This window comes from Bombyx mori, chromosome 13 (genome assembly GCF_030269925.1).
Source record: "Bombyx mori chromosome 13, ASM3026992v2".
NCBI lineage: Eukaryota > Metazoa > Arthropoda > Insecta > Lepidoptera > Bombycidae > Bombyx > Bombyx mori.
This window is the reverse complement of record NC_085119.1, coordinates 13314416-13336195: the sequence shown is the minus strand read 5'-3', so window position 1 is coordinate 13336195 and position 21780 is coordinate 13314416. Positions and strand designations below refer to the sequence as shown.

General features: G+C 35.2%; 2 protein-coding genes across 3 annotated transcripts in view; both read left to right on the top strand.

Annotated features, from left to right (window-relative positions):
- The first annotated feature begins 1496 nt into the window (after nucleotides 1-1496).
- On the top strand, nucleotides 1497-8699 carry LOC101741111 (post-GPI attachment to proteins factor 2-like). The gene is made up of 6 exons (XM_012691688.4): nucleotides 1497-1863; nucleotides 2408-2539; nucleotides 3640-3801; nucleotides 4146-4251; nucleotides 5069-5275; nucleotides 5546-8699. Exons 1-6 carry the CDS (start codon nucleotides 1753-1755, stop codon nucleotides 5671-5673), a joined length of 846 nt encoding a protein of 281 aa, XP_012547142.2. The 5' UTR covers nucleotides 1497-1752; the 3' UTR covers nucleotides 5674-8699.
- Nucleotides 8700-9232: 533 nt separating this feature from the next.
- Nucleotides 9233-21780, top strand: part of LOC101741252 (transcriptional enhancer factor TEF-1) — a 97290-nt gene continuing 84742 nt past the window's right edge. Inside the window, exon 1 of one of the 2 annotated variants that reach the window (XM_038015152.2) lies at nucleotides 9233-9457. Coding sequence is in view for 1 of the 2 variants with exons in the window: in XM_038015149.2 (XP_037871077.1) it covers nucleotides 9965-9998 (34 nt within the window). In the remaining variant the exon portion in view is untranslated. Of the gene's footprint in view, nucleotides 9458-9513; nucleotides 9999-21780 lie in introns of those variants that run through there. The other variant, XM_038015149.2, reaches the window with a different exon arrangement.

Genomic DNA, 21780 nt, shown 5'->3' with positions numbered 1-21780 from the left:
AAATATGAAAGTTTGATAATGGAGGAAATGTTGGTAAGACTAAATTGGGTGTTAAGTGGTTACTGGAGCCCATAGACATCTACAACATAAATGCGCCACCCACCTTGAGATATAAGTTCTAAAATCTCAGTATAATTACAACGGCTGCCCCACCGTTCAAACCGAAACGCATTACTGCTTCACGGCAGAAATAGGCAGGGCGGTGGTACCTACCCGCGCGGTCTCAAAAGAGGTCCTACCACCAGTAACAAGAGGTCCTACCACCAGTAGCAAGAGGTCCTACCACCAGTAGCAAGAGGTCCTACCACTAGTAACAAGAGGTTCTACCACCAGTAGCAAGAGATCCTACCACCAGTAAAAAGAGGTCCTACCACCAGTAACAAGAGGTCTTACCACCAGTAACAAGAGGTCCTACCACCAGTAACAAGAGGTCCTACCACCAGTAACAAGAGGTCCTACTACTAGTAGTACAAGAGGTCCTACCACCAGTATGTATATCACCAGATGGATATCAAAATGTATTTGAGCTCAGACGCTGCCACGTTTTGTGTGTAGGGGCACTAAATTCAAATTTGGATAATGAAAAATACCTGATGCAACATTTTTGTCTTAGTAACGGGTTAATGTTAGACCGAGGATCTCTAAATGTCAATGAGAATCTTGAACGTCATGATTCCAAAGGTCATATCTGCAGGTGTACACATTCGTAGCTTCCAAATACCAACGCACACAGCTTGGTTTACATATATTCCATCAATTTTATTAGTTAATTAATAATTTGATTATAAATGAGGATCTCAATTTGTCCTTCATTTAATAACTAGATGGAGCCCTGCAAAGAACAATAGTTAATCGAATCATAGAGTGGGTACAGTAATACAAACACTTTCTAGAGAAAAGCGGGGAAAAAAAAACTAGAAAAACCATTAACAAAACACCAGCGTCTTTCTTATGTTCTAAAGGTGCGAAACTATTATAAAATTATTTTAGAAAAGGTTTTAGTAAAGTTAACAGTTTAATAACATGATATTATTTAACTTGTACTATTTTATTAATTTCAAATATACAAAATTATAATCATAGATATGTTACCTCTTTCATTTATAACTTTATATTGATTTTTCGTGTCGAACCACTTCATTATTTTTTGATTAATTAATTTTCGAGCAAAATATCGATATTCAAGTGATTTCACGCAATGCTCCCACGTGGAGTACCGCAGGTTCGAAACCGAGGACGTCCATATAAAATACTATCCTTATTATTATGAGTTTGTTGAATATTTATAAGTGAAACATAAAATAAAGTAAACGAATAACATATGTTTAAAATTTTCTGGTGATCTTCACAAGTGATGCCTTTCAATCATTCATTGCTTAAGTTCAAATAATAATGTCTACTTTTTGTTCTAACGCTAAATTTATGTTTTCTATCCGGGTATCTTGAAAGCAACATGAATACGAAATCTTCAGGGGTAGTAACCCCTAAGCTGCAGTGCGCATGTCCAAATAGCCTCATTTATGCACGGTTATCCACACGCGCTTATTATTTCATAATATTAAACCAAAAGCACAAAAGCAGCTTTAACTGTTTTATGTTACAAAAATTCAAGATGTGTCGTTACGTAATAGCGTTTTACAATCGTTACAAAAACAAAATGTATTGTTCCACGTTCGTATTTAATGATGACACCGCGAGTTAAATGTGTAATAGATAACAGGATTATGTGAAAAGTGTTGTGTGTAAGAGAAAATGGTAAATGACGCACAATTAAAATCGCCACCAAAATCGGATGTGCACGGAGCGATACGCACAGACAATGATGTAAATATTGATAGGGGTGTTAAAATATTGGAGTACAAGGTGATCAGTGATGATATACAAAAACTTAGAATAAAACAATATAAAGAAGATACTTTACAAAAAAAATTGAACATACTTAAATTGAAAACAATTTTTTTCCCGAATATCGAAATATTAACTCGATCAGATCTAAACATCTTAAATTTTCAATTTCTTAGAGACCACGTGTAATTGAAACTAATTATTATTTTTGTTACTGAAATTATTATTAGTTTTATTCTTCCATTGCATCCGCGTTAACTTGATTAATTTCCATTTCAACATAGTCGAAATGGAAATTTATCAGATACATTACCTGCATTTCAGACTAAGAAAGATTAAACATATATATTTATATATGTATTATTTACGTATATAATATAGGTATTATTATACATATATTTTATTATAAAGCATAATTGTAAATTTTGGAAAATTTTGTAATAAGTTAATTTCGATGACTAAACTAAACCTTTCTTCAATATAACTGGATCAGAAACTGGCCTTCACTTAAAAAAAGGTCTAACACATCATAATAATACAACAAAATACTATTCTATTTCAGGGCATACTCTGGACATGTGGTTTGCGACAAATATGTTTAGCTGCATTATGGCTTCCGCTGGGTGCTTTAATATTTTGTTACGTGACAGCCTCTATGTTCCAGGCAGATGATATACACGAAACACATTGTAAAGTAAGTTGTTATTTGATATTTTATTCGGTCCTCGGGAGCTGTACATAGACACAGTTAAAACTACTTTTAGAGTGACCATGGTCGTCTGTGAGTAAGAAAATTATAAAGAGAGTATTGGAAGCATCGAAAAGAACAAAACGGAATTAATAAACGCGAAATTTAACCGTAAAAAAAGTTTCAAATAGTGTTGTTCTTTAATTGTTTAAAGTTAATTAAAAAACCAAAAATATAATGGGAACACTGATATTTTGAATTTAAAATGTTTTGGAGTATTTAATTGCTGGATGACAGTAACATTAATTCTTCTTCTTCTTCTTCTTGGTGCTATTCCACAATAAATGGGGACAGCGCAGCACTTAGCATACTGAATCGGCATGACTTTTACGACCAGTCGTCTGTTTGACGTCACCCATTCTTGTGTTATATCTCTAGTAATATATCCATTGCAGCATATCATAGGGAAGGACTTTTCTGTTTCTTCTTTTAGTGTTTCTTTTACTTCATCCGGTCAAGAATATTAATTATGAATTATAAATACTTTGATAGACGTCTTCCGAAAGACGAACCAAGTGTTATTTATTGGGTTTGAATCCCACATACCTCCCCACAACCTAAACATGTGGGGCGATGATTTGAGGGGATCTAGAAAAAATTAAGGAGCAAATAAACATCGCATAATACAGAATGTATTCAATTTAATTGTGCCATTGAAATCATTTAATTAACGATTTTATTTATTTATTACGTAGCTAAGTGAATGACCTCACTATCGTGATTTTGTGTCAAATACGTATTTCTTTAGAAAAATTGGTACCTGCCTGTGGGATTTGAACACAGGATGTCTTATCGTTTAGGCCACGACGAGATCAGATGAAATTGAATTGTTGTTACTCATTTCAAGTATTTCCCGATTGCAGCGGTGTTGCTTCGATTTCATGCAAATGCCGTTACGCATCGCCCCAGTCATAGCTTTGTTAGTCATTATAGAAGCCTTTGTTAATTATTAGCAAAAACTATATCAAAGTACATATAAACATTGAATCTACTTTATTGGTAGGATTTAATATTTCACTCTCTTACATTACTTTTGCAAGTTGCAGGTTTACAATGTGGTCCCGTCAATAAGTGCAATTACCGGTATTAGTCCACAAAGGTATATTTGGAGGATATGCATCGCGTTTCATTTAGGACCAAGATTGTTAATAGGATCCCTGTATTACAATTATCATAAGGAACGAAATAGTTTTATTGGGGATGAAAAGGTGGGTAGATTGATTTTCATTGATTTATATTTTTGTTGTTTAGACCGGTGAAGGGCTTATCTGGTCTTCAGTGGTCGCCGGAGCCCATAGACATAATTAAATTAATGCGCCCACCCACTTTGAGACATGAGGTATAAACCTAAATTGCATAACATAACAGCTGTCCCACCCGCAACGCATTACTGTGCCGCGGCAGCAATAGACAATGCGACAGTACTTAATCGTGCGCTCTTACAAGACGCTCTATCAATTTAAAATTTCATGTGACTCATGTCAACTGAGCAAGTAAATAGTGAATATTAACGTTTCCAAATATGTAGAGTAGACATTTCTTTCTGTTCTAGGTACGAGTGCAGGCAAATAAACTGGGAGAGGCTTGCTATTGGCTCAATTTGATAGAGTTATTAGCACTTACGGGCGTCACCTATGTATCTAACAGAGAAAACTATTGTGAGTATAAATGTGTATATTGTAAATAAAGTTATAGCAGTAGTGGTAATTGCCGCACAAATAATAGCGTCGAACAAAATAAGTCAGTACATACATACAATTTAGCAAACTTAGCATAGGTATATAGCAAAATGCGTACAAAGATGAATGCCATATCTTGTTTACGTTTGTATTTTCATCGCGTGCCGTTTTCCTAGTATATAATGAAGATATGTAGGTGAGGAGTGAGTTCGTCCATCCACCTAAGAAATAAAGAAAAAAAACAAAAACTTTTCGTAACCGAAGTGTCTAGATTGGTTGTTAAATAACTCAACTGCGACTATAAATCTCATTATGAGAGACAAAAGGTCGTATAACTACGAGTACTATTCCATATTCAGAATTAAACGTTTCCAGCTGTAATTTGTACTAATATGCGACTATGACTATTTCACTGGTGGTAGGACCTCTTGTGAGTCCGCGCGGGTAGGTACCACCGCCCTGACTATTACTGCCGTGAAGCAGCAATGCGTTTCGGTTTGAAGGATGGAGCAGCCGTTGTAACTATACTTGAGACCTTAGAACTCATATCTCAAGGTGGGTGGCGCATTTACGTTGTAGATGTCTATGGGCTCCAGTAACCACTTAACACCAGGTGGGCTGTGAGCTCGTCCATCCATCTAAGCAATAAAAAATAAAAAAAATAGTATAAAATGTCCTAATGGTTTTTTGATAGCTGAATAATGTGGAACCGAAATCGCAAGAAACCATTTTATTTATTAAAAGGAACCCGATCTGGTGATTGGAGAATTTAACCATTGTTTTCTTTGATTTTCAGTTGTGCATGAGAAAATTTTCATAGTTTTTATGATTGTTGCGTTATTGCACATGCTGTGTCGAGGAAGAGTGGGCGCCATCGGAGCTGACTCGGTGACCCCCGTGCGGACCAATAATATAGTCTGGACGCTATTTTACGTGGCTGTGGCGTCGACTGTAGGGCTAGTTGTGTTTTTCTTGAGACACCGCCTTTTGTGCCGACCTCTAGGTGAATAGACAAATATATTTTTGCCCTTACAACACAATTGGTACCATTAAGCACACATGATAGATTATGAAAAGTTTAGCATAATCTATCATGTCTGATTAATTGTACCTATAAGTTCAAAAAACTATTTTTAAATTTACTTGTGAAGCCTATCTCAAATTACCGAATTTTGAAATGAATCTAGAATTTAATTATACGATCTAAATTTGAAATGTTACGTGTATACTTTATTAAAACCATATAGTTTACACTTTCTGCATTTTTTTCCAGCTTTCACATGGTTCTCAGTCTGCGAATACATTCTGGCTACCACAAACATGGCTTTCCATGCGATTGTGGTGCGCGACCTGCCACTTCACCATCTCCAAGTTGTATATCCTGATCACAAACGAAACTAGTTGCATCTCATTCGGTTTCTATAATTTCAGTATTTCTATCTCACTATGTATAATAATAATTAAGTTGTAGTATATAGAATATAAACACGACGCTAAAACCTTAGAACGATAACAATCATAATACAATTATTAGTGACTACCTAGTAACACTAATAAACTAGCGAAATAAAGTAATTATTTCACAGGTGAATTGCAAACTAAAATTAGAATCTAAGATAAGATACCTCGAAAAAATAGTGATTTTTAATAGTTATATTGTTTAAGAATCGCTTTAAGAATCTTCCTTCTGTAATATAGTTTATACAAGAATAGTGTAGTATTAATTATCACAATAATTCGACAATGGGTGGCAAATTTTTTGACAGCTGCTGAAGCTAGTAAGTAGTACCTAGTTGTCACCAAAAATCATTAATTTTCGCAAATAGGTAGTTCATTGGCTGTGAGTTTGGACTTTGGGAGTCGTTGCTGCTGGTAAGAGCCGCGGTAAATACGTAGACAAGCTAGTTTTCGTAATTTAAGTATTAAAATGCTTGTAGACAATATGGAAATTCGCTTTGAACATATGAGATAGTTGAACATTATGTACGTTATGGTTGATTTAGATTTTATAGAACAAAAATTAGCAAGATCAGTTCATTGAAAATCGAAGGACCAAAGTGAATAATCTTGCCTATACTTGCATACATATCTCTATCTGTATTATTAAAAGATAAGTTTATTTTTGATTCGAATCCGAATGTATTGGTGCAAACGTTGGTGTATGTAACTCCCAAAAAAAAAAAAAAACTAAAATGCCAAAAAAGTTTTTGTTGTCCTTTTGGTTGTTTGTAGAATTGTTGTTTTTGATGTTACTTATCTTGACACGCATAAATTTGGAAAATGATATTTGTATTAGGTATCTCGGGGAAGTTTGTTACAATTAAATAAATTAAGCAATATTACTCTAAGATTGTAAAGAAGAAGATAATACGTGATTTTTTGTAAATAATTTTATTGTTACACAATTATCACAATTGTGCTAGTAAATTTTAATACACGTTTTAAGATTTGAATTAAAATTACACTAACCTAAATATAATTATTATATCGTTATGAAATTAAATTAGAAGCTAGTGAAAATCGAATATATTGTCATTGTTAAAATCGAAAAGTAATGTTATTCAAACCTAAATTTATTTATAATTGGCGCCATGTTGTTTTTTTACTTCCACAAACATTACTGATACTTATCTGACCTGTTTTGATACATAATGTAATTTATTTAATGGCTTACATTATAACTTATTATACATTAGTACACTAACAACTTAAACCCATTTAATGAGTAGGTACCTATGATTTAGAGAATATTTAACTTGAAACACAAAAACTAGGTAGGTACATGGTTAGCATAGCGAAAGATGTAATAAAGACCAACATTTGATATTTGATCATTATTTGTACTATATACTTACATTGGACCGATGATACAATAATACAACAAAACACTATAAAATTGCAATGTTGCCGTTTAGTGTTTGAAACAAGCACCTCTTTCCATGAAGGGTTAGCGTTAGCGTTTATGTTTTGTTTATATCTACCTGTTCTAGTGACCTCGAGGGGTCATGCTTGATCCACCGAATGAGTAGATGAGCTCACGGGGCTCTAATCTGTGGACGTTGCTAACACTAGTAATACCAAGAGCGGTGCTTCTTAAAATCTCCCACCGGATCGGAAACTCGACCCAGTGAGAAGATCCGGCGACAAACTCGATGGGCTGTGTCTGTTGGTTAATTTACTCGCCGTGCCCTTCGTCACAAGCGACGAGTTTGATAAGAACGGTGACCATTGCTTGTCCAAACCTCCTGATCCACGGTTGCTTCCGAAATGACATCACATGTTTTTTTCGTTGAAGGACTATTCACAATTACACTTCCTGATTATTATCTATGTATATCTTACGTTATTTTCATCTATTATTCCTTTTTTGCCTGTCATTGCCTGATAATATTTTGGAATCTAAATTTCAGAGTCCGTATTTGGAAAACGTACCTAAAAATCCATATTATCATCATCCATATTATCTGTAACCGCTGCGTTCATCGACAGTGCGTTTCCAGAGGTCTTTTTTGTCACGCACCATCCGGCTATGGAATGAGCTCCCCTCCAGGGTGTTTCCCGAGCGCTATGACATGTCCTTCTTCAAAAGAGGCTTGTGGAGAGTATTAAGCGGTAGGCAGCGGCTTGGCTCTGCCCCTGCCATTGCTGACGTCCATGAGCAACGGTAACCACTTACCTTCAGGTGGGCCGTATGCTCGTCTGACTGCCAGGGCAATAAAAGAAATATTCAAATATTAAGCCATAGTTCGATAGTTCCGCACCAAAATATCAACACCGGGCGACGATCACGCTAGTGACCAATTAAAAATAAAAAGACAGAAACCCAGTCATTCGAATCCGGTTGATAAAGTATTTTGTTCGTTAGTAAGAAAATATCTTTTTTTTTGTGAGTAAAAAGTTTGACTACGGGTTCTTCCAATTGAAAATGAACTGAGAACTTCCTTCTTTTTTTTTATACATAAATATATTAAGAATAGATTTCTACCTTTGGCTACCGAATAAATAGTTTTACATTTACCAACCAGCAACATTACGACAACCTAAAAGAGAATGCTCTGATTAAATTAAAAGAACCGAGAAAAACAATTGAATTTACATCCCGACAGTGGTCAGAAGTCATGCGTTTCGGAAAAGTGTGAGTGAGGGTTTTAAATTATTTTTCTTTAATGCGATTGGTTTCATAATTTTGGATCGTGCTAGGTACAACGATTTTGTGTTTTAATAGGTCTCAATATTGAAATAAAAGAAAGAACAGGAAGCCTGTTGCGTCTTTTCTTGAAATAAGTTCATATTATCTAAAATAGAAGCATGCTTACATATATTATAAGTAAAGAGTTTTTTTCATGTCGTGTTCTGCAGGGAATCGAAACGTTTTAAAAATTGTTTACCATATTTTATTTTATAGGAATTAAACGAGTTAAATATTTTGTTTGGGTTTCTTATTTTGTTTCCCGATCATCGTTATTAAAAACATCCTTACACTTCACAGGCCAACGTTCCTTGCAAACGAAAAGCCGTATCAGATTAGCTCAGTTTTAGATAAATTTTCAATGTTTCCAATTGAGCAATGATTTAGAACCGAGCTCGTCCTTGCCAAGGCATCTACAAATTTTATTAATTGAATTATAGAGTATCGACCAAAAGTGTATAAATCAGTGTTCAAAATACGTATATATTGAAAATAGTCTATGCAATTATTAAAAAATCATTATAAAATTTTCCGTTAATATATTCCTTTACATTTTCAAGTCATTAGTTGCCATCTATGAGCGCATGGGGAAAGTAATTTCCGCTTTACAAAATGCACGCTAGATGGCGCTAGACGAAATAAAATTGAATTGAATAAACATTCTCTCTCTCTGTCACATTAAAGATGGCGGCAAACGGGAGCTAGGGCAGGTATAAAATTTTCTATGTGTTAGTGTATACGTGTACAAAATTTCACGTTTGACCACTCTGATCACGCACACGAACAAAAAAACCGGGTGATTGCGGGGCGAGGGGAGTAACGTCCGTGAAGTTGTGTCAGCATATGCGCAAACGAGGTGCGCATTCGTCGCGTGCGTTGTCGGGATTCTTTGTGCCATTCTTCGCATACCAATAAGAGTATATTCTTTAAATTTAGTCCTTAATTGACATTTAGACAAAATTCGCCCCTTCACTTCATCTTCGAACTCCATAATAGGTAAGTAAAAAATATATTCTAAGTGATTTTCATACAATCTAGACGAGTTTTTGGTAATTTTTATACGGGAATGTCAACAATGCGATCGCGATCCTGCAATATTTTACATAGTTGTCGTGTTTGCTTCGCTGCGACTTCCGGTCGTTCGGTTGTCGGTATTTTGCGATGTAAACATTATCTAGTTTTTGAATTCGGTTGTGTTTAGCCTAGTTATAGGGAATGAAGTGTGTTCGAGGCGCTTTCGTGCTGTTAATTTCGCCTGAGTGTGCAGTGCTTACTGGGATGGCGCAATTTTCGAAAGACGCGGTATAGTATCGTTCGCCCGCGATACGCTTCAGTCGCGTTTGTGGCTGCATGCGATTTGACGTATTCTGCGCGTTGTGATGTCACTTGACAGCTTGTTTTATGAAATGTCAAACGTTTTACATGTTAGGCGCGAGTGAATAATAAACAAATTGACTGTGTTACTAATTGATATTTACACGGTGTGATAGTTTTCTGTGTGCTATGGACTGTTATTATTCAAAATTTTATCCAAGACGTGAGTATGATAAAAAGCATTTCAAAACAAACAATCAAATTCCAGAAATATTTTACCGAATTCCTCGAATACTTTAGAAGTTTTGTATCAAGTGTATAAGTGAAGAGTGGTTAAATTGTAAATAAACCGCATTTGATAAGTCTACGATTAATTTAAATAATGTCAATTGGACTTAGGTAACTACTTACGGTTAAAATGATTGAACATTCTCTGGATTCGTATAATGCTAACTAATAATAAAACGATGGAAATTTATGTTGAAATTATTATTGTGTGTTATTAGTAATTATTCGCGTATAAGGAGATTTTAACAGGGTCCGCCTAATGCTAAGCGGTTACCGAGGTCCCTATTACCCAGCGTAAAATAGACATCGTTGCACCACACATGAATGCTCCCGCCCATTCCAACTAATGAAAACGAAAATTTAGTAGTACGGAACAACAACTATCCTAGCCGTTGCCGTCGGGAGTTCTTCGCGGCGGAAACAATAAGAACGGTAGCTCCGAAATACAGGGCTCCCCATCTGCCGCGACACCATTAATTAGTCACGCAAATTAAAAAATTTGGCGGGTTTTTATTGCACACGTTATTCTTCGTCTTGAGGTCGTTCATAAATACAAATTTAGTTTGATTTTTACTAACACAGCCTAATCCTGTGATTGCTAGTATAAAATAGTACACCGGCGTCACATATAATGCGATAAATTAGGAAAAGTGTATAAATAAAATACGGTGTCTTGATTTGGAATTTTACAATAAAATACTGTACAACGTATTTGATCCGCTTAAAAAGCAAATGTCCTTTATCACAGTGAATCGCCAAAAATACGTCTTTAAATTTCATATACATTTACTAGATAGAGATAGAGTAATTTAAAAGCTAGGTGTATCCGGTAGTATAATATTTTTATCACAAATAATTTGCTATCTTTATGAAATATTGTATTTTTAAATAAAGTTAGACTTCGCAAGTCATTTTTTTTTCTCTCGAAAAGTCTAAATCTACGTGATCAAGATTTGATATAAAGTAAACAATACGTGATGTTATGGTTGAAAAAAAAAACAAAAGACAAACATTCTCGTTCCGACAAACTTAAATGAACAATTTCTTTGAGATCAAGAAACGCTTCACTTGTAATACACCGCGGCACCGGTGGGACTCGTATGGGTGCCAAGAGTTATTTTGGTCAATACGGTTGATGTTTTTATTGCGCGTCGCGACACCGACGACTGTCGACAAGCCGAAACTGCACAGAGCGACAAGCAATAAGACGTGTAAACTGCCGGCGCTCCGGGCCCTAACGCCGCCTCGCATCTAATAGCCGATTCGGGACGATTTATCACGTATTCCGTCTTAGGGAAATTGAATTTAGAACAAGTCGCCCCTTTCGGTGACTGTTATTATGTTCCTTGATGAAAACTCTTTTATGTATTTTCACATCTTTTCGTATTTAATTAATTTTATTTAAAAATCGGTTTTTTTTACTCAGATATGTATGTGCATCGGATATATGTATTTGCAAAAAAAATATTACGATTCTGTGTTTGATTGTACCGGAGTCTAAAGCACCAACTTTTAGGTTTTTTTTTCAATTTGATTTTGTCTGTATAAGTCCGTTTGTTCAGTTGGGCAACATCCAAAAAACCACTTAATCGATTCTAATGAGACTTGGCCAACAAATCAGTAACCATATTTTATCTCGCTGCGATGACAGGCGATAGCTGATGTACCTCAATAAAACCTAATTTAATCACAACCAAAAAGGTAGAGTCCCATTAAGTACCCATCAAGTAAAATAAGGTATATCCGTTATATTCCGTCAATTCTCGTTTAACTATAGTGAGAATTAAAACCTATATGATTACATCATAAAATCAAATAAACTGAATCATGATTTTTACTATCAAAAAGTAAAAAGATATATAAAATTAAAAAGATAAGAAGAAATAGTAGAAAAGATGAGATAATAAGTAATCCGACATGCTAGTGCAAAAAGATATTTCTAATGAAAAGTTTCAATGTATGTCCATGAAATTATTACGCGGTCAAAAAAGCCTTTGGAGCTTTACTTTGGAGATTTTCATCAAACACGTTTAAGCTCCCGGTAACTATCTTTAACTTAAGCCACCGGTACTAATTGTACTAAACAGTAAAGTACTAAAGTACTAAAAAGTAAACAAAACATTTCGCTTACAGAGGAATAAACAGCTTTGTGTCGTCAAGGAGTTGAACAGGTCATCATAGTATTCGTGTTGCATCATTAGGTCAAGGTCACTAGTTGAATTTCTCTGACCAATTTTCTCAACAATTAACAGAGTATGCTCATCAGTAAGTAACATTTGCGGGTCAAATGATCACGACCATTGTCAGAGAATCATACCGCAATTATAAAAAAGACGATTCTCAAAACTAAACGCCTGAATATATTTTTTTAAAGCCTATCTCAGAATTACTTTGATTAAATAATATTTGAACTACAAATTTAATAAGAAAGGTGCATACGGGTCTAAGAATAATGGGCATAAGATTTGGACTAAAAAAAGTATTTTTGCGTCGGCCTTTTGAAGTTCGACTTTTGATTGAATTTGGTTTTAATTCGCCTTTCTTTGGTTTACGTTATTACCAAAAAACATTAAAAATGTCCTAAAGAAATTTAATTGAATGTCTTGAATATTTACAACAATAAAAATGTTCATGCTGTTACGTGTATTTAGTTAAAAATTGTAATATAGACTTTTTGGATGTACTGATTAAAAACATTATAAATCTTATCAGGTTCGGATGGTCCTCTGAGAACTTTAACAAACTATACTGTAATATATTATGTTAGTTTCTGTTTGTTAGTCGTATTTTCCACTTTGTTTTTTTATTGCTAAATGGGTGGACGAGTTCACGGCCCACCTGGTGTTAAGTGACTACCGGTGCCCATAAACATCTACAACGCAGATGCCCTGAGATATGAGTTCTAAGGTCTTTTATAATACATGAATGTTTATTGCAATTCTAATACAATCCGATGTTATCCGATTTAGTATTGTATTTTTAAGCTTGTTTAAACGGTCACGATGGTCTTTTGCCGGTGTGGGGTCCTCGTGTCTAACGCACGAACGAATGCCCGTTTCTACCTACCTGCCCTTTCAACTTGCCCGAAGGTTCACTTAATCCCTAAAATGTATTTCGTATAAAAAGAAGAAAGCCATTATAATTTTTTACATAATATTGCGTTGATGGGTGAATGTGCTCTGTTTTACTTTTTTTTTCCTACCTATGCTGATATCATTGAGATGCTATTTCAGCTTCACCCTAACGTGTGTAGGTGAGCTCACGGAGCTCAAACCGGAGTGTTGCTAACACTGACCCTAGCAAGAGCAGTGCTTCGCAGAATCTACCACCGGATCGGAAACGCGACCCACTGAGAAGATCCGGCGAGAAACTCAGTGGGCTTCTGTTTGTCGACATTTTAGATAGCAACAGGAAGTGAAGGTCTGCTGCTAATCTAGACATCACACGGCCAAGGTTTTATCTCAAAATATACAAATTTACAGCTTTTTTTTTATTTCACGCTCAGGAGCGACACGACGAACGACACATCAGAAGTATAATTTAAATACTCAAAGCATTAACTTTTAGATACAATCTATATATTAATACGTGAAGCAAAAACTTTGTATCCCTTTTTAAGAAAATTGCGCGGACGGAGGATGGTGAAATTTTCCACACTTATAGAGAATATAGAGAAGAAGTGCACAATGCTAATATTTTTTTAAAATAATGCATAAAAGATACATTAAATCAATAAAGAAAACATTACACACACATGTGTATGTAGTAAAGAAAACATTACTACATACACATTTATGCACACACGCATGCATACTATTTATTGTCAAACTTTTGTTCTTGACGTCTGTTGTCAAATTGAGAATAGAATATGGTTTGTCTTTGTTAATATTTTTTATAGTGTAAGTGTAGTCTTGGCGAAATTTGTGACTATAGAAGTATATACAATCATAATAGTGTACAAACTTACAATTCCAATTAATTATAGTCGAATTTCGACTACTGCGGGGACCTCTAGTAGGGGTTAAAGTATGAAATTGCCGTTTTATTGTAATAAGTAGGTACTTCGAATTGACATAGAACCTTCATGGTTTGAGATTCTTGAGTGAAACTTTTTTCAAATGGTACCTATTAGGTTCTTCTTTTAAAACATGTGCAACATTCGATTATCGACTTTCAGTTGTTTTTTTTATTCAGATTAGCCAAGAAAGATGGATACTTCGAAAATTCGAGTGATTTTTGTATACGAGTTCCGACGCGGAACTAACGTTCTACTGAGACCTTAGAACTTATATCTCAAGGTGGGTGGCGCATTTACATTGTAGATGTCTATGGGCTCCAATAACTACTTAACACCAGGTGGGCTGTGAGCTCGTCCACCCATCTAAGCAATAGAAAAAAAAAATACAGCTCGCAATATCAATATTGCGTTTGGAGAGGGGACTGCTAATCAACGCACAGTGTGATTTTGGTTTAAACGTTTTCATGATGGAGATTTTGATTTGAAGAACGAACCACGTGAAAAACCGCCCACACATGGGAATAACAATGAATGCAAGAAATGGTGGAAGCGGTTCCGAGCCAAATTACCCAGGAATTAGCGGCATAGCTTAACGTTACCTTACCAACAATATTGACTCATTTGCGTCAAACAATGCAATGACTGACCACTCGTCCAACGCCGCAACGATGTCCTAAAGCAAAGCTCACCAATAAAAATGTAATGGTAACTGTTTGGTGGTCTCAGCATGGTGTTATTCATTATAGCTTTGTCCGATCTGGTCAAGCAATAACGGCAGATGTCTACTGTGATGATAACGCGAGACCTTATACAGCACGAGAAATCGTTTTAACTCTACAGGAACTGCAATTAGAAACCATTCGTCACCCTCCATATTCGCCAGACCTTGGTCCAGCGGACTACAATTTTTTTTCGTGATTTGGACAATTTTCTACGTAATAAAAAGGTTTTTTCCAGAAGGCAGTACAAAATGCTTTCACACAGTTAGTAGAATCTAGATCACCAGAGTTCTATCGCAAAGGCATAATTGACCTTCCTATTAGATGGCGGCAATGTATAGATAATAATGGTAGATATTTTGATTATATAAATATGTAAAATGAAAAAAAGGATTTAAATTTTCTGTACAAATCGGCAATTTCATACCCCTATACTAACCATCTTCAACGAAAAAGAAAACAATTTCTTTTTAATTTTCTAATACTATTCTTTTTTGAGTCTTATGTATTTATATAAAATATGGTAAATAATGGGTAGGTAGTAAGATTATTACAACATATTATTACAAAGACCAAACAAAATTAAACTGATAAATCTAATTGTATTGATAAAACTTAATTACAAAGCCGTGAACGTCAATGATAATATCTCATACCTGTATTGTACAATAAATCTCGAACTATTGATATTTATATTAAATTTAATGAATTTTGAATAAAATCTTTTAGTAACAGCTAGTAGCGTTGAAGCGTGGGCGACAGACAAGACATTTCACGTCTAGTTTCAAATAAGTAGATAACATTATGTTGCTTGACTTGTTCGTCGTTTAAATTAAAATATATTATTAACGTAACGTTGCGCACGACGTGATTTAAGACGCAAAGTTCACGGCTAAGTAGATATTCCTTTCTATTGGAAAGAAGACGGCCGGTCGGCTTTTAAAATTTCACGGCTACGCCTGGAGATATGATTGCGACGAGTGTCCAGTAGCCTCGCTCTATTCTCGGACTCCTATTTGTGGATCACTCTCGTGTGAAGCTCCGGTACGTCACTCAAGAAGTAAACCATAAAACCAAAGCAGTAGAGTTTAAATTATTTTCTACAGACCTGTAACTTTCGATCTTCGTTTCGAAAACGCTTACAGCGAAAGGACTCTCCACATATTTATCTTAATTTCGTCCGTGAAGAGATGACACACGAGGATTACGCTTCTGTGGAGTCAGTTTCGCACGTTCATTTTTCAGGAGTGTTTTAGTGCATTAACTATGTAAGATTGAGTTATGATTATTTTACTACCCGCCTGCCTTCTAACCAATACCGTGCCGGTATAATTTTTATTTCGTGAATTATGACACGTTCTCAATGTCATCGGAATTGTTAGAAAATATTAAGTCCTTTTACATATGAAATTGGCGTTTTGTACGCGAGGAATATAAAGTTTTTTTTTTTTTGGTAAAATATTTAATAAACCAAAGTCCTTAAGCACCGTTGTTATCCATTAAATATACCGATATTTCATGTTTTCCATTGGGCTGTAACAAGCGACGCCAAAGAAAAAAATAATGAGGAAAAAACAAATTAATAACTGTTTTCAAAACTCAAATGTGCCAGCTAAATGAATTTATAAATTTGGATTTGGAATTTGTAACCAAAGAGGAGATATTTCAGATCAAAGTGGTCAGTACAACAAAACGCTAATTTTATAGGTAAGAACCTAATAAAACAAACGGAAAGTTACCGGTTTTTTTTTAAATCTTATCTTATAAAATAATGTTTGCCAGTTTGAAGTGACATGTCTAATTTTATTACGTTTTTACATTCTAGGCCTAAAACTGGCTCTAGGATTTTTTTTTGGCAAAACAACAAAATGTATAGTGAATTAGAAGCAGCGGTAGATCGATCGTAGAACTAGCCAAACCAGTCCGGGGAGATTTTAGATCGCCTGACTCATTTGATTTAGTTATTTCTAGTATGCTCTTATGTCGGAATTGGGTTATAAAATTTCAAATTAACTTTTACACGGGAAAATGTAATTATTTTAATCATAATGATTGCTCTAGGTTTTAGCTCAGTACAAGGACTTTTAATTCCCTTCAAACAATGCAGCGCTTAATAGTTAGTAAAAATTAGTTCATTAAAAATATAAATGAGACTTTTACTTATTTACGTGGAACCCAGTACATAATTTATTTTAAGTAAGCAATAAAAAGAGAGAAAGTTTCGCCGCGAAATAAAAGTGTTATTAATGTTATTTGTCAGATAAAGTCACGGTTTTGAAATAGTGCATAGTCCTTAAACCTACGATCAATACTTTTCTACAAAATAATCTCTCGAACGTAAAACAATTAGTTGATATAAGTGAAATACACAGAAGCATGGTTCAAAGGTTCAAATCAAATCAAACTTTATTAGCTAAAACACAGCTTACAAAGTTGTTGATAGTTATTCTATAGAACAGCGTGTTTCTCTACCAGGTCGGCGTGCAAATATTATTCAAAATTATTTACGTTAAATGCAGTCAGTAAATATATTAATTAATTAAAATATCAAACAATAAAATAAATTAATTGAATAAGAATTAGTTATTTATGTCATAAAACGAAAACAAAGAACAGAAAGAAGCGAATTTAAAATTAACATAATGATTTATCATTTAAAAAATCGTTAACTGTATAATAACATCTTAAAGTTAATATTTTTTTCAAGTTTTTTTTAAATAAAAATAATTTGTCTTTTTTTATAGCATCAGGTAGCTTATTATATATTTTCGGTGCCATACACAATATACTTTTTTGTTCCCAGTGAAAACAAAGTATCTATCGAAAAAAATGCCCGTACCGAATACACAAACTCCCAGTATTTCCGTGAAAACGAAATTACAGAGCAGTTTACAAATAATTTTCTCGATTGAGTGCAGCACACGTTGCAGGTGGAATTCAATATGAAGCTCACTTTGTGTTCACTTGTTAAACTATCGTTAGTTGGCATTGTTCGGCGGGCGCGGCTCGTTCTTGTCGATTTAATTAAACTTGTTATTTGTACGTTTTATTTTGTATTCGAACTCCCTTTGATTGTCCGTCGGTCCGTTATTCTCTACGTTTTTATCTTTTACACGAGGAACTTCCTCGTATTGACATTCGATGTACCGAACTTGAGATTATCTCCGTAAAATGTAGCTCACAATGTGAAGTATTCTATAAAACTTACATTAAGTTAACCTGACTTTTTACGTGAATAGAAACTCATGTAGAAGTAAACATTAACATAGCCTCTATATTTGATTTTAAAAGGTACGGTCTGAATTAACAATCTCTTGATATTTTTTTTTATTGCCTTTTTTGATGGGTGGACGAGCTCACAGCCCACCTGGTGTTGGGTGGTTACTGGAGCCCATAGACATCTACAACGTAAATGCGCCACCCACCTTGAGATATAAGTCCTAAGGTCTCAGTATAGTTACAATGTCTGCCCCGCCCTTCAAACCGAAACGCATTACTGCTTCACGGCAGAAATAGGCGGGGTGGTGGTACCTACCCGCGCGGACTCACAAGAGGTCCTGCCACCAGTAAACGGTCTGAATTAACACAGCCTCTTGAAAATTAAATTGCAGTCAAAGCAAGTGCGTTTGCCTTCTTGATTCTTGTTCTAGCTGTGTAACTGATTGTTGCAAAATATCTCTTTGTGTGATATTTCACCTTATATATGTGTATTTTGAACCACATTGAAATTGTACGAAATACTTCGGGGATTCTTGCGAACACATAAATCTGTTCAGTGTTTCATTAGAGAATAAATTAATACATACATATATACTACATAATCATCAAAATATAATATCAGATTTATTCTCTCGAATCCGCCTCGAATTACAAATATTCATTGCGTACTGGTGGACATTACCCGCCGAAAAGTATGGCAATCATCATATGTGTTACTTATTTTTTTTGAGTTCAATATCCGCTCTATTAATGGTAAATTGATGAATAAAACGTGAATGGTCTACGTTTGAATTTGATTGTGGCAAAGTAACACGCACTTGTTAAACTTTTATTCATAACTAGCGACCCGCCCTCGCTTCGCTTCGGTAACATTAAATTTTATTATTGAGTCCCGCGATGTTACCCGCGGTTATTGTCATACCACGGGTGACGCCGCGGGGTGAAGATAGTCTAAACAAGTAGTAGCCTAAGTTACTCCTTATATCATCAGCTACCTATCAGTGAAAGTCTCGTCAAAATCGGTCCAGCCGTTCCAGAGATTAGCCGGAACAAACAGACAGACAGACAGACAAAAATTGTAAAAAATGTTATTTTGGTGTATGAACCGTATATATATTCATATGCATGTAGTAAAAAGCGGTTATTTCAATATTACAAACAGACACTCCAATTTTATTTATACGTATAGATGTTGATGTTGACAATACCGTAGAAAGTGTTACTTTTAACAAATAAATCGGGCACGATAGATTCGTAAGCTCGGAGTAAACGTGGAAGTAAAAGTTTGTTTGAAAAAAAAAAGTTAGCTTTGCGAGCGGCGCCGGGCTTGATGAGAACATTGAGTGGTGCGACAGACTGCGCGCGGACAATAAATTGGAAGTTCTGTGTTGCTTTATTAGTCCCCGCCGCTGGAGATCGTGAAACTTGTGAAATAACTAACCGAACTTCCTCTACTGGCTTAAGCTCTTAATTTGGCGAAGAAGTCACAGATTCCTTTTAATGCAGCCAAGTCTTTGACTTAATGATTTGAGGTGAGCGGCTGAATTCACAGCCTATGAGCTACGGTAGCCGCTCATGAGTTCCTCGATCCTCAATCTATTAAATAGGGTTCTAAATCCGCCTAAACATTAAATAGTATTTGCTTTTCAAGTGGTAGGACCTCTTGTGATTCCGCGCGGGTAGGTACCACCACCCTGCCCATTTCTGCCGTGAAGCAGTAATGCGTTTCGGTTTAAAGGGCGGGGCAGCCGTTGTAACTATACTGAGACCTTAGAACTGATATCTCAAGGTGGGTGGCGCATTTACGTCGTAAACGTCTATGGGCTCCAGTAACCACTTAACACCAGGTGGGCTGTGAGCTCGTCCACCAACCTAAGCAATAAAACAAAAAAAAACTTTCTATTAATATGGTAGAAATGAAATATAGTAAAAGTAGTTTGCACCTTAATAATTTACGGATGTATTATAAGCATGCCTACATGGGTAAGCACCAGTCACCTACTAAGATTTGAAGAGCCGGGACATCCGTTACATTACGATTGAAACTTTTCTTAGACCTGATGGAAGTAAATAAATAAATTACAGCATTTGGAGAAGAATTGAGACAGATTTCAGCTGTCGTTTATTGTTTGTTTCATTGAAATCATGAATGTGAAAAACAATTTTAAAGCACCTTCAAAGCTCTGACTTGTACCCGTAACCTGATATAATATTTATACACATCGTTTTAAGGTTTTATTTATCAACTAATATGTAGTAAAAATACAATGCAAAAAGATTTAAAATAAAAATTGTACGAATATAATAAACCAATTGTTTGACATTCACATTTAGTTTTGTTTATGATTTTTATATTCCAATTAAAGACATCGTGGTAATTAAGGCGTCTTGTAAAACAATGACAATCAAATTAATTAAAATATTATGCTTTGGGTCTTAGCAAAAAAACATAAAAACAATTGCAACATTAAATTAACTAATGGAAGTTAATGAACAGTTAACCTTATTTCAAGTTATTAGCTTTCAAATAATAATATTTTCTGTATGTAACGGCCTAAGTTATTGTGAAGTGAAACTGAGCACAGGTAATTAGTAGATAAAAGTGGTGTTTAAGTAAACATTTGAACGTAAAGCTTCAAGAAAAAGTGTAGTAGATTTGAAACACGCGTCATGATGACATTGTCTAAAATCTAGAAAGCACATTTAAGACAAATAGCGCTTGCGGTCATGACATGTGGCGTTGAAACGTGGACATTGACCGTAGGTCTGGTCCGTAAGTTCAAAGTCGCTCAGCGTGGTATAGAAAGGGGTATGCTCGGAGTTTCTTTGATGAATCGAGGCAGAAATGAGGAAATCGGTTGAAGAACCAAAGTAACCGACATAGCCCTAAAGATTAGCAAGCTGAAGTGGCAACGGGCCGGACATATGTGTCGCAGAACCGATACCCAATGGAGCAGACGCCTTCTGGACTGGAGACCACAAACCACGTGTCGGTGAGCGCAGCATTGGGCGTCTCCCTGCCCAGTGGACCCCGATGAGTTGCAGCGATACGCTGGAAAGGATTGGATGAGGAAGGCGAAGGATCGTTTATTGTGGCGGGCTATGGGGGACTCCTACATCTAGCAGTGGAGAGATACAGGCTAATGATGATTATGAAGACAAAAAAAGTTTAATTTATACCGCATAATGTTAGTAAGCTAATAAAAATTGGAAAATAACATACGTAATCTTAATTTCAGAATTATCATAACTGTAAATTGCCGCATGAAAATACTGTATTGATTTTTGGCATGCCACTGAAACCCCTATCCCTCCGCGTCCTGTCTTATGTGGTTGGAGGGTCGTGTTAGGTACTACTGTAAAATTACCCAATTGATTCAACGTGTTCGCAACATTATAATCGTATTATGTTATCAATGCAAACAAAAAAAAAAAACGCGATAGAAGACGTTTTCCACAATACCAACTGATTAAATTAGGCACAATATGAATGTTCTTGAAATGAGAACTCACTTTTTATTTGTATTTTTTGTTATTTCTGTCTCACTAGATGTTGTCGTTAGACTGAAAAAAAAAACAAATTTAAAGTGTAATCACAGTTCAATGTTTAAATAGTAAAAAGCCATCAAAATCGGTTCAGTAGTTTTTTCCGTGAAGCTTGAACGAACAGGTATACAAACAAACACGTATAGACAAAAAATTCGATACGGCCCGGAACACCGTAGTATTCTTTTATTGTAAAGAAGTCACATTTTACTGTT

Coding starts and splice junctions, on each gene's coding strand:
- LOC101741111 (XM_012691688.4), top strand. CDS start 1,753: ATGGTAAATGACGCACAATTAAAATCGCCACCAAAATCGGATGTGCAC. Junction 1,864..2,407: donor TTAAAATATTGGAGTACAAG/GTGATCAGTGAT, acceptor ATTCTATTTCAG/GGCATACTCTGGACATGTGG. Junction 5,276..5,545: donor CCTTTTGTGCCGACCTCTAG/GTGAATAGACAA, acceptor ATTTTTTTCCAG/CTTTCACATGGTTCTCAGTC.